The following is a 15899-nucleotide window of genomic DNA, read 5'->3' on the forward strand; positions in this document are numbered from 1 at the left end:
TTTTGATGTCAGTTGAATTTTGTTTTAGGTTTGAATTTCTTCTGTAGAACTTCTTTATGTACTATTCATTTTGTATTGAAACCTAATTCCTGCCCTGCAGCCTCTGGCCAGGCCAATCCAGGGCTCCACATACAGCTCTTGTAGTGCCTCTAACTTCTCCCTGGAAGAAGGGAAGAACTTTAACACTTTATTATCTTTTAGTTGTCTTTCTGTTTCCATTTAAATTCTGAGGCAGCTAACTTGGTGACTATTCGGAGATGCAGAGCCATGGGGAATGTTTCTGAAATCAGATAGAATTCTGTTTTTTGTCTGGCTAATTTAGGCTTGAAGTCAAAACCCTGTTGATTTCAGAGAATCAAATGTATTCCCAGATCAGTGACATACAGTGCTTCAAACCTGCAGATTATTTGAGTGTCTGTGCTAGGTGAAAGGTGCACATTGCAGTTACATTGCTCTGTGAGCTCAGAGAGTGGATACACATGCACAGACTCCATGCCAAAGTAAATCCAGGGGATTGCTTCAGCTGGGATCAAAGAGTGGGCAGACGGCAAATTCATTCTGTATTGTGTACCTTTGGTTATGATCTGCAAAACAACAGCTGTGGCCAAAGCAAGATGAGGACAACCACCTTCAAATAAGGTTGTACCTAGAAGGCAAATAGGTCCAAGCCCTGCTCGCTTCAGCTGCCACTGCTGCCATCCAGAAAAAGGAAATAAAAGTTTGCAGTACCTGATAGGAGTCTGAAGGAGATTGGTGGTGGTGTCACTGTAGAAATACCTTACGGTTGGATGAAGCTGTGAACTGGATCTGGCTGGGATGGAGTTAACTTTCCCTGCGGCAGCCCACACAGTGCTGCGCTCTGCACTTCACAGAATCACAACTTGTAGCTAGAACAGCATTGGTAGCACACCAGTGATTTGTGTATTGCTGAGCAGTGCTGGCACAGCATCAAAACTGTCTCCAAAGCTCCCCAGAGCCAGTAGGCTGGGGGTTGGCAAGAGGTGGGGAGGGGACATCACCAGGGCAGCTGACCTAAACCGACCCAAGGGATATTTCATACCATGTGGTGTCACACAGCACTCAGCAGTAAATGGTGGGAAAGGGGAAGGAGCAGGGGGGGCTCTTGTTATGAAGACGTCTGTCCTCCTGAACAACTTCTACACATATTGAGGCCCTGCTTCCCAGGATGTGACCGAACATTGCTCGTTGATGGGAAGCAGAAAAGAGTTGTTTTCTTTCTCACTTTGCTTCCATGTGGTCTCTGCTTTTTTTTTTTTTTTTGAGGTGGGGAGGAAATTAATTGAAAGGTTTTGAATTCAAGCAGTGATGAAAAACTGGATGAGGGGAAGATCACTAATAAAGCACAGTCAGAGAGCTGAGGATCCTTTTTCACAAGCTAAGGATAATAGCTGCTTTGTCTCCCGTAGGATGCTACAGCCAGAATCCAGACCAGCCAAAACTGAGGTGAGCTTTTCTGCTAAGTCCCTTTCAGTTTGGGTTAGAGGTCACCCACTCCACATGTCCCCCCACAGTGCTCTGACATCCCACCACCTGGAATGCCATCTGAGCTTAGACATGGGTGGAGAACTGTGCTGTGTGGTCTTTACTCTGCCATTGGTGGAAATAAGTAAATATTAGCTAGTGTCATTAGCCTGGAAGAGATATAATCTCCATATATAAACTTCCCCCACACTTTGGCCTTAGGAACATCTGAGGGGTGTATTTAGGATTGTTCCAGCCCATCAATACAGGCTACTCTCTCCTCCTGTGCGGATCTTGACAGCTGTCTTTCCCAGCCCAAGCAATGGGAGCACCAGTGCTCCTTTTAGCCCTGACCCTATTCCCAGTTGCAGCTGAAGCAAGCCTGGAACCGTGAGATTATCTTTTGGTTTTGGGGGGCTTAGTGGAAAGGACTGTCATTGAAGGGTGTGGTGCTGAGGTGCTGCACGGTTTAGCATCACAGAGCTGCATGCAGGGAATCTTGTTATTAGGGAGGCTGAGCAGAAGCAATTCCTTCTGAGTTAATTTGGAGCTCGGGGTGTCAAGCACTACTGCAGGTGAAGCCCCTGGTATATGCTAGTGCAGGCACCGCACTAGCAGTGCACTGTACACACTGAAAAGCTACAGAAGCCACAATTTTGCCTTCATTCATCCTGTGCTTGTGAGGATGCAATTTGGTGTGAGGATGAAATTTGCTGTGAGGCCTGAAGCCTTATGCCTCGCTCACTGAGTTTTCAGCTTCATTCCTCACCTAAACTTTCTGTTCTTGTGCACTTGCTGCTGGGGCAGCTGTGTCCTGGCTGGTGGTGACAAGACACATACCAGGAGCCACCTGGTTCCATGCTGGGCATGTTGCTTCTTTCTGGCATGGAAAGGGAGCTGCACCATAGTTCCTTCACTGTAGGCCTCTTAGACATTTCTGACCTTTGGAGTGCCTCTTCATAAAAGCAGCAGAGATTTATTCTGGCCGGTCCACCTCAGCCTCTGAATTGTTTCTGAACATCTGCTCTCTTCTAGTCACTACATGGTGGTGTTCCCTGCTGTCATTCGCCATTCCCAAGAGGAGAAGCTCTGCATTCACCTCAGCTCCCTGGCTGAGGCTGTTCACCTGGCTGTCACCCTGGAGGTGGAAACCGAGAATCACACGCTGGTGGAACAGGACGTGGAGAAGCCAGGTACTTTTGAGTGCATCACCTTCCAGGTGAGTGTAGCTGTGGTTGCCGACTTGTCAGTAGATGATCTTCCTCCCACTTCAGACAGGAGTGCTCTCCTGATGCACTGTCCTTCTCTGCCTTGCCATGAGGTTCCAAGCAGGTGAAGTATCTTTTCCTACCAGTTCCAGACAAAATACAAGTGTGTCCTAGAACCTAACAAAGTAGGCAATCTTTCACAGTGTAGATATATATTTTTTAATCTCTATCGGCTGATTTCATCCTGCTGTTGTAGTTAGCTGAACTAGCTACACTGAGGCTCTGACATGACTACAGAAATTTCAGTTACATTTCTGGAGAGACGTGGAGATGTGTCTGGTGCTGGGACTCTACAAACTCTCCCTGTCTCCTTCAGCACCATACTAAGTTGCTGTGCCTATGCTCTGATTGTCCTACAGATTCAGCAGAACTCGAGAAGGGTCTGTAGTCAATTCTGGTTCTTTTATCAGCAAGACAATATTTAACAAAGTGTTTGGTGCCAGGACTTAGGAGAGAGTGAATCCTGGTTCTGGAAAGCCAGGGCATCTGTAGTTAAAAAACAAAACAAAACAAAACAACAAAACAAAACAAACAAACAAAAACACTTTCCCCTGCTGAGCTTAGTCTTTCTGATAGTGAGATGTCCAAAGTTTTTGCCTGACCATTATCTTTTTCCCATTACTGCCTTACTCAGCTCCATATCTGTCTTCCCTATGTGTTTTTTTTGTTTGTTTGTTTTGTTTGTTTGTAAAAAAATCTTAAATTTCTGTGACGGGGAGAATGATATGTCAGATGGTTCGCTCTTACATTCATGAATAAAAGACAGATGGTGACTGCTTCTTCTTCAAGCAATATTAAGTGGTCTAGAGGCTGATTCATGCAGTGGAGTTTGGACTCTGAAGTTTGAGGATTGTTTAACAGTGAGGTGATGTCTCACGTCTGGGATAAGATGCAAAATCTCTGATGAATTTGTTTTCTGTTTCCTTACATCAATCAACCTAGGTACCAGAGTTAATTCCATGGGAAACAGATGCTTCAGCTTCACAAGTAAGATACCTTTCTTGGCTGCCTCTCCTCTTACAAACTAGAGAGCTTCAGCCTCTCCTGTGTCTGAGCCATATTAAAGGGAGGAGTTGCAGGGTGGGAAAGATAGCAGTGGGGAGAAAGAAATGTAGAAATGCACAAGTGTGACAAGGGGAAAGGCAGAGAAAAGAGAATAAGGAAACTGGGGAGCATGTGAAAGTCTATGACTAAAGAAAGGAAAGAGCTAAATCAAAGAAAGGGGACAGAGAAAAATTAAGTTGGAGATTTTGGTAGCCTTAGTTTCCTCTTCAAGTTACTTCTAGTCTTAGGCAGTTTTTGTTTTAATCTGGCAGTCAGAGGAGGTGGTTTTTCTGCATGTCCTGATACACAGCGGTGACAGTGTGCTCTTTGAGGGTCGCAAGAAGGTACTGGTCAAGCCCCAGAAGAACGTAATCCTGGTAAAGACAGACAAGGCCTTATACAAACCTGGAGAAACAGGTAAGGCAAGAAGATGACATGTGGAAATGGGGAGGGAAGGATTAAGGTAGCAGTCACATTTTGAGGGAAGACTTCATCGAGTGCACCAAGCTAAGCCTTTTGGAGCTAGAAGAAAGCAGGTCTCTTTTTTCAGTGTTTCCAGGAACAATGTGAGTCAGGATGTTCCCCCATAAGCCGTGCTGTACCAAATGCTCAGCCTGCTGCTCCCAGGTGTTGTTCTGGTGAAGTATCTCTCATGAGGCCAAAAGGAAAGCGAGAACACTCTAGGACACTAGGCAATCTCTTGCTATTTTTTGAATACTTGTTTACATTTGAGTAAAGCTTAAAGTCACTGCATAGATGCTTTGTGCTTAGAGCACCTCCAGGCTGTAGAAATATGGAGACTTATTCCGCAGTTTTCACAATATGAACAGGCTGCAGAAAGACCAACCCCACTGTTTTACACATCATTATAATCCTTCCAGGTAAAAGCAGTGAGCTTCTACAGCCTGCAGCTGCATATAAACCTCCCAGACAAAGTCCTGGGTGGGGTGGGGGCTGGGGTTGGGGCTGGAGGGCAGGTGCTGGGAAGGGCTGTTTGGGGAAAGACCTGAATACCTCTAAGGTAAACAGAGAGATGCATAGATATTGGGGAACAGAAAGGGAGAACAAGATTTGTGCAAGGACATGTTGAATGCAGAATGCTTTACTATCCTTTCCTTTGTATTTCCAGTGAAATTTCGAATTGTGAACCTTGACAATGATCTTAAAGTCATTAAAAATGAGGTGAGTTTCACCCCATGCATTTATAGAAGGAGGAGCCTCAGCATGATACACATTGAGAGGCTTTTGAATGAGACATTTCCCTCTCCCTGCATGCCTGTTAAGTCCTAAAGACAAGCGATCTTTGAAGGGAAACCACTCATCTATTGGTCCCCTGGAGAAAGACTGCAGTGTAAGCTAGCACAGAAGAAGGAGGAGACATAATGTAGGGTCTGGATGGAGCAGAACTTCTCTGGTTCACATGGATGCTGTTCTGCTCTATACAAAACTGAGCTTGTGTCTTTTTTTTCTTTTTTTTTTTTACAGTTTCCCCAGATATGGCTGCTGGTAAGTGACAAAGAACTGAGCAGAGGGAGTCTGTCTCTTCCACCGTGCCCTTTCTCTCCTTGACTGAGCTGTGCCACAAATGTAACCCTATAAATAAGTCATCTGAACTCTTTTCTACCTGGCCTCTTCTTTCAAAGCAGCACATAGCCGAGCTAGAAGCATGGCAGTAATGAATCAGAGCAGAAGCACAAGGCAAAATGGTCAATAGATACAGCACAGCTGCTTCTCCTTCCTATGGTTCTGTGGTATTACCACTTCCCAGTAGCTTTACTGACAGCCTTTGCAAGTCAAAAGTTCAGTAAAAGGGTACTGGAGGGAGGAGAAGGAGTCTCACCTGGTGGTCTCTGCTGTGACAAGGGATCCTCTCTGCTGGGGCAAGGCTAAGCCCTGGTAGTGCCTTCTTGTGCCTGAGTATGGTTGGACCTTCCAGGTACCTATGCTCCCAGTGTGACTTAGTGTCTCTGAATGTTCTTTCCCAAATAGGATCCTAAACATAACCGTATTGCTGAGTGGCTGAATGTAAAGTCAAGACATGGCATTGTGGATCTGTCCTTCCCCTTGGCCTCTGAAGCAGCCCTTGGGAATTATACCATCTCAGTGCAACAAGACATGGCTAAAAATACCTTCGTCGTTAAAGAATATGGTAAGACTTGGACAACAGAGGTGAGGGAAGAGCAGTGTGGGTAGGTAGAGAAGAGACGTGGCCATGTTCATCAGACCTTTTGCCCTGGGAGAAGAGCGGATCAGGGACATAGATGGGTCTGGGCACACATCTCATGCTGGTCTGAATGTTCTGCAGCTGAGTAGGGTACAAGGCAGATGTTGTAGTCTGACAAGACTGTAGATCTTGTTCTAGCTGCAGCTGGACCCTGTGGTGAGCACTTTCTGCTGCTCATTGTCACCCTCCTCTAAGCTAAATGTACTGTTCTCTCCAGTCAGCTGCCATAATAAGGAGCTGCATCATGCCCTAGCCCAGTTCAGTTGCAGTGACCCTAACCTGTTTACAATGTTTATGCCTGATGGAGCTAGAGTAGAAAGCAATTCCTTGTGGAATTGCAGCAGCAGAGGGAGGCAAAGGGAGTAAGCACTATCACAACATGGGGATGAATAACTGGCGTCATTACTATCTTGACTGCAGCTATAGCAGAATTTCCAGTCAGTGCCCACCGTACTCAGTACTGCTTTTTTTTTCTTCTTTTCTCTCTGTCCATGCCTCTTCCCCTCTTCCGTGCCTCTCTCTGCAGAGCTGACAAAAATTGAATTAGAGATTGAGCACCCTCCCTTTATCAGTACAGCAGATGAGGAATTTCAGCTGAAGTTATGTGGCAAGTGAGTACCATTGTGGTATCTGTCCTTTGGCTCCACAATCACCTCTAAATTGCTGGTAGAAGAGAAGTGGCCTTCCAGTATGACGTTCTTGCATTACCTTGTTGAGAGAGCCAGATCACTCTGTGGAACTGGTTCCTTCTCACCTATGGTCATTCACTGTGAGACTGAAGGACACTAAGGATGCTGGTCAGGGGCACACTTAAGATGGTGGCTTGAAAATGGGCTGTGTTGATTCTGTGAAACGCATTCCTGATGTATAGTGGGTGGAAAGAAATGCAAACTGTTTTGCAGGGATGAGCTGAAGCTCCCGAACAAACAAGATACAACGCTCTCCCAGGCTCCACTTCATCCATGGTAGGGTGGGGGGCCTGGTTCAATTTTTCTGCTGAAGTATCTCATCTTCAGGTGTGTTTCTACCCTCTGACACAGGTATACCTATGGGAATCCTGTTCAAGGGAAAATAGATATTACTTTTGTAACATTGCCACAATTTGTGAAGAGAGATTTCTCAAATTCTACTGAGATGAGGAAGAAACAGAGCTGGGTAGGTGGAAATATGAGAGTGGAAAGTATCACCTGATGGAAACGTCTGTCCATCTGTCCTCTTAATCTGCCTGACTGCACCTCTGTTGTACGCAAATCTGTTTAATCTGGTGTCTTCCCACTTCTTAGACCTGATTGATTTCTCTTCCTGTAACTCCTGTATTACTTGAATTACTATTCTGGCTGCCCATATCTGACTCAGTAATTCAGGAGAAAGCATGAGTTCTGTGTAAGTAATGGTTCCTGTGGCCTTTCCCAAGAATCCGTATCATACTGCGCAGAATCAGACCACTGGTCTATTCAGCCTTGTGACCGTTCTCACCAATAAACAGTAAATCAGACAATCAGATAGTCAGTGGCTTAATGTACCATTTCTTGCTCTGTTCACACAGTTTAAAGATAATCTTAAGCTTACCAGTGTCCTGTAAAATATTAGGTCCAGTGCTGGTTACACTTTCTGCTCATTTGTGCTCGTTATATGTTTTTGGTTAAGCCCCAAGGTTATTTTTTTTTTTTCTCTCAGCTTTCAGATGCAGCTCTTTTAGCTTGCAAGTCACAAGAAAATATTTTTAAATGTCAGGTGAGCCAGAAACAAGCTGGAATATGAAAATCCAACTGGATCTCTGCATTTTTTAAAATCCATCCAGTAGTAAAATATCTCCATCTGGAACGATGCATGCCAACTTCCTCTCACATAGCATGCAGAAAGCCATGCAAGGTTCTCCAGAGAACTTAACAGACACAGCTAGAAACACTTTGTCCATCCCCACTCTCATGGCAGACTGCCTGTACCCAGCCTCTACCTAATGATTGGCACAGCTCTTGAAATCTGTAACTGGATGGATGCCCTTGTTTAGCATGGCCACATCACAGAGACAGTTGTCATTAGAATGCCACCATATCAGACTGAATTCATCAGGACCACAGTTTTAGGGAGAAGGCTACCTCCAGCTCAGGTGGACACCAATGCTCTTTTAAAGGCAGGGTGTGGGCTTAATCCAGTCTCCTTCTTAGCCAGTGACACAACTAACCATTGTGTCATTTGTCTGAAGCACTTTTTTGTGCCCCTTTTTTGGTGACTTTAATCCAAGCATGCTCAGTTTTTTCTCTGGCTAAGGTATCCGTGGCGGATTTCTGCAACTACAGGTTTTTGCGCTTCCCTCTGTTCCACAAGTATCTGGAAATACTTCTTTAGCATTACCCAGCATCTGTGAAACAGCTCCTCTACCTCCACATCATGCTCTTTCTTTCTGTTCATGTCTCTGTTTCTCCAGACAGACAAGAATGGCTGTACTACTTTTACAGTGAAGACAAGGACTCTGGAATTAAATGAATCTGACAGCTACATATATGTGAAAGGGGAAATGGAGGAAATTGGAACAGGTACTGCAGGACATGCGAAGAGTTCTAATCCCTGCAGACAGCTTTTCATTTTTTTGATTTTTTTTTTGTTTTGTTTTGGCCTTTTTGCAGCAGTTGAATTCCTTTTGAAAGGAATTCATGATGAGAGTTCCCTAGTCTTCCATCATGATGATGTTCTCTATTCTAGTACCTCTTCCACCTGTTATGACCAGATTTCCTAATCCTCTCTACCCTCCATCTCCACAAGCACACAGATGTCATTTCAGTGACTGCCTGGACACTGAAGTGTTCCTCAACCATTTACAAAGCCCTAGCTAGTCATGGAAAAGTCTGCAACAAATCCTCACAGTTCTTGCTAATTGTAGTGCACCATCCCAGCAGGTAGTCTCTACTCACAGAGTCTCTTGACCTCTCACTTCCTAAGCCAGGGTTGCTTATGGACACTTCTGCTGTCAGGAATCCCATTCTGCTCCCTTTTGATGAGGAGCATAGTCAGCATCAGTGCTAATGTCCCATTGTTCTGGCAACTGGAGGTGTCCATTTTTTGAACTGCCACACTGTGGGTGGGGTTTCTCAGGCCACTTTTATGTATCTACAATATAGTCATCTATACCAGAACAGTCATCTGATTTCTCTTAATCTGCAAAAAAGAGAAATATGTGCTTATAAGGTATGATGTATCCTGTCATTAAGCAAATATCCCAGAGAGATTGAGGGAATCGTACACTAGAAGAATGTATTTTCTCTTCTAAATTTAGATGTAGGTAGTGTAGAAGCATCTTCTCATCTTTTGCTTCCTAAGAGGACTGCTGGGGTTTAACAGATTTCTTCTCTCTCCACACAGGAGCAAAGACTGAAAATATATCTGGAATTCCTATTGTGACAAGAATGAAGTCTACAGAGTTTATCAATCTCCATCCATTCTACAAACGTGGATTACCATACACAGGGAAGGTAACACCCACAGGTCCCTTCTCTGCTGAGAATACATCATAGGTCTAATTTTCTGTAGGTAGAAAGAAGCTGTCTCTGGGAAATTAAGTGCTGCTCTGTCAATATCTGGCAACTATGCATGAAGCCTTCTATAGAAGCAATTTCTTTTCTACACCCTAACCCAGTAATTTCCCTGAAAAGGAATTTTAGAGCCAGCTGCAGTCTCTGAGAGCTGCCTCAGGAGCAGCTCCCGAAACTACTCTGAGTGATATAAGGCATACGGAATGGGGGTGTCGGCAGCAGGGAAATATTATTACCTGTGGACAGCTGTCCAAATGGTTATGGCAGCTTGGCAGAAACCACTAAAGCCTTGTGTATCCATTCACTGTCAGTCATTGCTGACCCAAGTCCACAGCGTGATGCTAGGACTGCTGTCCCATTGGAGCTAGAAACACTTCCATCTGGGCCAGTACTAATCACATAATGAAGGAGGGCAAAAAACAGTAAGAGTTAAGTTGCTGGAGACAAGACAGTTTCTGATCTTCTAGGATCTTGGAGCATTGTCCAAGAAAAAGCTCAGGATCCAAGGAAATTACCTCTTTTTTACCCAATATAGGTAACTTTTACCTATAGCCAACTGTAGGTATAGTATAGTATGTCTGCACTATACTTTATTTCTGGTCCTGAACTGCTACACACTGGTGTTTTTGTGTATTTATTCAGTTTTTATTTGGATCCTTCCAACCTGTCTGAAAGCTCAAAGGACTTAGAAAGCCTGATGATACTAATAATTAGTATTAAGCATTGTCGGGGCCTGGGAGTGTGGCATGAGGGATATTAACTTCTTTCCCTTGTCTGCAGATGTTTTGCCACAGTGATGACTCTCCCCTCCAAAATGAAACAGTCTACCTAACAATTGACATCGACGATGAGGAGACACACCTGTCATTCCTCACAGATGAGAAAGGGGAAGTCCACTTCTCACTGGATGCCACCAGCTGGAACAGCACACTGGTTTCTTTGAAGGTGAGCATCAGCCACAGTGAAAAGATAAATAAAGTAAGGGCAGTTGAAGGAATGGGGCAGAAAGTGGAAGACATCTGAGGTTTCTGGGGCACAATCCTCTGGCTTCTAATCTCATTTGACCTCCCTTTCAATACCAGACTTTGAAGCACTTGTCTTCTCTTCACACCTTCTGATCCTACACCTGAAGCTCATTGTTGCCAGCCCGGCAGTAGATGCATCTTTCCAACTCTCTGCATTCCTTGCAGCTGATGTGGGATTCATGCCCAAGCAGTATGACTTCCCATTGCTATTTGTTTCTCAGACTGGAAGAAACTATTGCTCTGGATGTTTTCCCCTGAGACCCTAGCCTATCCAGGGTGAGGTCCCCTAATTTTATTGATGTGGTTTGATGATTAGTGGTTCTGTAATCTGGGAGGTAGAATTTCTGTCCTCAGGGAGCCCAGGGGCAGGCTTTAGTTCCTATTCCTAGGCCCACAGATATTGTCAGCAGAGCCCTAGATTCTCCACACGGAAGTAGACCTTCATCATGCAAAAGCTGTTTCTGCACCTGTTGTACTTAAGAGCATCTAAGCAGAAGTACAAACACAAAACATGGGTGTTGGATTCATGCTAGACAGTTAAAGACTGATGTTAAGTGGAAAGACAAAGGAGGAAAAGTAAGATTGTGTGCAAAGCTACTAAACTTAGATTTTTGCTAAAACTTCATAAGAGAAAGTATTACTGACTTCAAAATTGACCTTAAACAAAAGAATGTTTTAAGCATACAGATGTGTCATCTGCCAGGTAATAACGTAGTATTTTCCTCAGACTCAAAGTGTACAAACTCCTTTGTCAGGTCATACTGACTGCTTACTCATGTTTTTGTGCTCTGAAGGGCACCTACTACCTTGGAAATGACACTGAGGAGATATCTGAAGGTATCGAGGATAGCTTCCACTGGCTGAAACCTTTCTACTCTGAGAGCAACAGCTTCCTTGAGATCAAGGCCAGGAATGATGTGATGCCCTGTGATCAAAAGCAGGAAGTGGAAGTGGATTACATCCTTGACCAGAATAAACTCAGCTCTAAAGCAGACCACATTGATTTCTACTACTTGGTGAGCAGAGAAGACATCTGAATCTCGGGCAAGGTCACACTTACTGGTATTTTATCTTTTTCACAATAGCACACAGATACCCTTGGTAAAGAGTATACTGTTCCCAGGACAGTAAAAGTCAGTTTGTGTATTCTGTTCTGCCCCAACCTCCTGTCCTCTTATCCTCAAGATCCTGGGCCTTCTCCTATCCTCCAGCTGCTTTGCTTTGTTTGTCCCGGTCTAACCTTGGGTGGTAGATGCCTGCCATTCACCTTAATTTCTGTTATGTGAACTCAGAGGCAATCTCTGGTGCAGCTGACTTCCCCTGGCCTGGTTCCATACAGAAAAACAAACAAACAAACAAAACAAAACAAAACAAACTTGAAATTGCCAGGGCTTTGATGCACTCCAGAGGTATGTTACCATGTGTTGATGAAGTCCAGTTACAGGAAAGTGAGTCCAAAGCAAGAGTCCGACTACTTTCAGCTTACCTGAGAGGTTATTAGTATATGGGTTACTGAACTGAGCTCATTCATATGTTTGAAAAGTGTTGTATCCTAACAATGTGAAATCAGACTTCAGTGGTGCTTAAAAACAGCTGCTAGTGCTAGACTCAGATGTACCTCTGGCTTCATAAGTGGCAACTTCTTCTCATGTCCTAACCAACACCTCTGAAGTCCCTTCCCAGCTATCACCACCTCTGCTGCAGAGCTCTTTAGGTCATAGCCTACCAGAGGAGCTTCTGTGGCAATATGTCAGGCATTTCCTTCTCTCTTCTTTTGTTCTTTTCCCACTCTCCTCATGCCTGCAGAATTCCGGCCCTTCAATGGCTCTTCTCTTTGCTCTTCAGGTGATTGCCAAAGGCAGGATCCTTTTCAGTGGAGAGAAGCAGGTATCAATTCTCCAGCATGAGAGTGAGTAGAACCTCATGAAAATTAAGTGCACCATAACAAATACCAGAAAATTGTGACTGCCAACCAATGACAATCTCTGCAGGTGTTACTATTATCCACAGGAAGAAGCTGTTGAAATGAGTTCTTAGTGTGTGGTCCACCTCATTAGACCAACACAACCTCCACTCTCATCAGTTCAGTGGCCTTCTAGACAAGTGTCTTTCTTCTGTCTTGCCTAATTGACCTAATACCCAACCTTATGACTTTGCTGCTACCTTGTATCTTTGGAGAAGATAAAAAATTTATGTAGCTTGCCTGCTTATCTAAGGTGCAGGAGGAAAAGGAGATATTTTTGCCAACCTTGAGCCAAAGCAGGGGCTAGTATACTGGGATTATTGTTAATCTGTAATCTGCGACAGTGTATGTGTGGGATGTTCCCGTCTACAGGTATAAAGTATTGAATTCCCTCTTTTGATTCTTCTTGTATATCCTACCCAAATCAGCTGATTCTGTGTGGCGTGAATTCAAACAAGAGCTTTCCCCCTCTTCTCAGCTGTTGTCTTGTGCAGATCTACAGGGTTCCTTCTCGTTCACTCTGACTGTTGGCAATGACTTCCTTCCTGACATCAAACTTCTGGTGTATGCTCTCTTCTTGGATGGAGAGGTGGTAGCTGATGTGGAAAAGTTTCAAGTAGCAACATGCTTTAAGAACAAGGTAAGTAAAACACAAAATGGAAGGAGAGGACAATTGCATCACTGATATGCTCTGGCCTGCTGTGGTTCTTGGTTTTGTTTTATCCTCAGCCAAAACGTGTAAGTTGGACACATGCTAAACCAGATGTCCAGTATTTTTGACTGGGAAACAAACAGGTAACCTCCTTCTTACCTAGATTCCTAGGTCTGCCCTCCCCTACACTGAGAGGCAAGCTGTTCCGAAGGAGTAAAACATGCCCCCTTGAACTCCCAGCATTCCCCATGAGTGACTTGGGAATACACTATCCCTTGTCCTCTCCCTAACGCAAAAGAAAGCCTGCCTGCCTAGCTACATGTGTGAGCTCTGTATCAGCAAGAGGTGGCGGTGTGGTAGTAGGGGAATTTTGGCTGGGCTCTGTGCACTGCAGCCCCAGTAACCTTCCCAATAGGTTTCCAGGATGGTTTCTGTCAGTATCTCAGCTCCCTTCCCTACCTTATTCTTTGTTTTTCACCCTGCTGTCCAAACACCTAAGACTCACAGAGTCCCACTCTCCAACAGTGAGCCCCTGACCCCATCTCCTTTTGCAGGTGGCACTGGACTTCTCAAGCAAGGAGGAAGTCCCAGGGTCAAAAGTCAGTCTGGATCTCAAGGCTGCTCCAGGGTCCCTGTGCTCTGTCCAATCTGTTGACAAGAGTGTCCTCCTGACGTGGAACAATACCCTAACACCATACACAGTGAGTGCAGCCTCCTGTGGCCATCCCCATGATGTCTGCCTGCCTTCTATCTCCATGCATTGGCAGGAGGCTCCTGAAAGGAGGAAGCCCATAGTCCTAATAGGACATAGCATCGTTAGTTGGCTGCTTTGGTACTCCCCCTCCTGGGCCTCTTCTGAGCAGTTATGTGTTGTTCATGTTCCTAGCGCGTCCGCCCTGCACTGTGGGTCCGTCTGGAGAGTGGTGGAAGATGCACACCACTGCAGAAGTATGTGGGGAGAGCAGCTTCAAAGAGATGCTAGTGCTCACTGCTTAGAGCGAAAGCGCTTTCCTCACATCTACCTTCCTCTCCGCTCTTCTGTCTGCTATCAGGCAGTGAGACTAAGCCTTTAAAAGTGAATTTTGCCCTGGTAGGGTCCTCCTATTCTTCTGCCTCCGGCCTTGCTGAATTATAACCATATGACAGCTCATGCTGAGCACCTGAGCAGTTCTTTAGAAAACAGAAGACAGGACATAACCCCATAAGGCTGAATTTGTAATTCAGATATGCCTTGTGCTCAAACTGAGTCATGTGTCCTATCCAAATCTTTCATTTTAGAGTTAAAAGGCTTGAGCTGTCAGAGGTGACAGTCTGCAAACTAAGGGCTTCTTGCCTACATCCACTCCTTGGGCTTCATGTCCTTTAGTGTAAGCTGGGCCAGTGCCAACATCTTCAACTACGAAGCTTTATGAAGTATAAGAGAGGGCTACAGTACAACTATTAGACCCATACAAATACATGCATGTTGCCCAGTTCCTTATAAAGGCCTCTGTTTTTCCATTGCAGCTGTATAAGACAGTCTTTGATGACAGCTTTGTAATTGGAGGACGAGGGTTCCCTTATCACCTGGAAGACTTTGATGCATACCCTTGTCTGCCCCAGAAATCTGGTCTCCATAAAAAGACTCGGATGGAAGCACCGTGGTACCAAAGTGAAGCTGATGTCTTTAATCTGTTTAAGGTGATTCTCTGCATTTGTACCAAACTTTTCCTGAGACAGTGATTGCCAGTATGCCATCCTGAATGCCTACAAGAATTTACTCTTAGCAAACTTCAGCTGCTTTGACTTTCATTGCTAAAAGTCATCTGTGCCTTGTTCTTCTCCATCATGTCCACACTCACCTGGGGACTATGGGGAAAGATTAAACTTATGAGTAAGCATAGCGCATTCCTCATGCACTGCCCGGAGTGTGAATCTGTAAGTCTATGCATATGCATATGAACAAGTAGCATTTTTAATTGTTTCATCTATGAACAACTCACTTACTCTTGCTATCTCAAGTATTTTCAACATTCCTGTTCCCTTTTATTTATCACTGATTTATTCTCTTACTGTTTTTCCAGATGTTGCGCATGAAAATATTAACCAATACTAAAATCAAGAAACCAGTTTCCTGTATAAAACGAGACTTCAGGAAAAAGATGTTGTCTAGCAAAGACAGTGTAACTGGTAAGTAATGGAAATGCCCATCTCCTTGACTGAAGGGGCTCTCCTCTCCCAGTCCTAGCCAGGCTGCAGCTGAGATGGCTGACTTCCACCCTGCTGTGTTTCTCTTTTGTGTGTGTATGAAAGGAGTGATGTTTGTGTTCAGTTTAAAGGACCTGATTTATATATCACAGATAAAAGCTCAAATCTCTGTGCCTTATTGGCTGTCCCTGGGTTCTGCACTCTTCACAGAAAATGTAGTGTGCTCTCCACCAGTATTTTCACAGACTGCTTAAAACAGTGTGACTCCATTTAAGTGTTCTGTCCCTTTCTGGATCCAGACCGAACTTTCTGGATTTGTCAGACTGAGCCTCAGGCTAAAGTCCATCCAACTCTCTCTCCCTAAAGTTGTGTTCCCCAAAGATACAGACACTGTGTCATATTGTCACTGAAAAGCCAATCCTGCATACTCTGTTCTGTGTCGCAGGTCATTTATGGTTTGTGTTAGATTGCCTGCAAATGAAGAAGCAATTTCACCTGTACTGACACATGCTATTTTCTGATGT

At 44.5% G+C, this 15899-nt stretch overlaps 1 protein-coding gene across 2 annotated transcripts in view; it reads left to right on the forward strand.

The window, feature by feature from the left end:
• Positions 1-1009: 1009 nt before the first annotated feature.
• Positions 1010-15899, forward strand: part of LOC310892439 (alpha-2-macroglobulin-like protein 1) — a 29782-nt gene continuing 14892 nt past the window's right edge. Inside the window, exons 1-18 of one of the 2 annotated variants that reach the window (XM_083820213.1) lie at positions 1010-1872; positions 2518-2701; positions 3693-3737; positions 4067-4211; positions 4924-4976; positions 5280-5300; positions 5784-5943; positions 6545-6629; positions 7059-7173; positions 8447-8555; positions 9379-9488; positions 10329-10493; positions 11368-11589; positions 12419-12482; positions 13031-13176; positions 13743-13889; positions 14695-14868; positions 15252-15357. In XM_083820213.1, coding sequence (XP_083676339.1) covers positions 1805-1872; positions 2518-2701; positions 3693-3737; positions 4067-4211; positions 4924-4976; positions 5280-5300; positions 5784-5943; positions 6545-6629; positions 7059-7173; positions 8447-8555; positions 9379-9488; positions 10329-10493; positions 11368-11589; positions 12419-12482; positions 13031-13176; positions 13743-13889; positions 14695-14868; positions 15252-15357 — 2119 coding nt within the window. In that variant the 5' untranslated portion in view covers positions 1010-1804. Of the gene's footprint in view, positions 1873-2517; positions 2702-3692; positions 3738-4066; positions 4212-4765; positions 4977-5279; positions 5301-5783; positions 5944-6544; positions 6630-7058; positions 7174-8446; positions 8556-9378; positions 9489-10328; positions 10494-11367; positions 11590-12418; positions 12483-13030; positions 13177-13742; positions 13890-14694; positions 14869-15251; positions 15358-15899 lie in introns of those variants that run through there. The other variant, XM_083820212.1, reaches the window with a different exon arrangement.

The sequence above is a fragment of the Anser anser genome (genome assembly GCF_964211835.1).
Source record: "Anser anser genome assembly, chromosome: 1".
NCBI lineage: Eukaryota > Metazoa > Chordata > Aves > Anseriformes > Anatidae > Anser > Anser anser.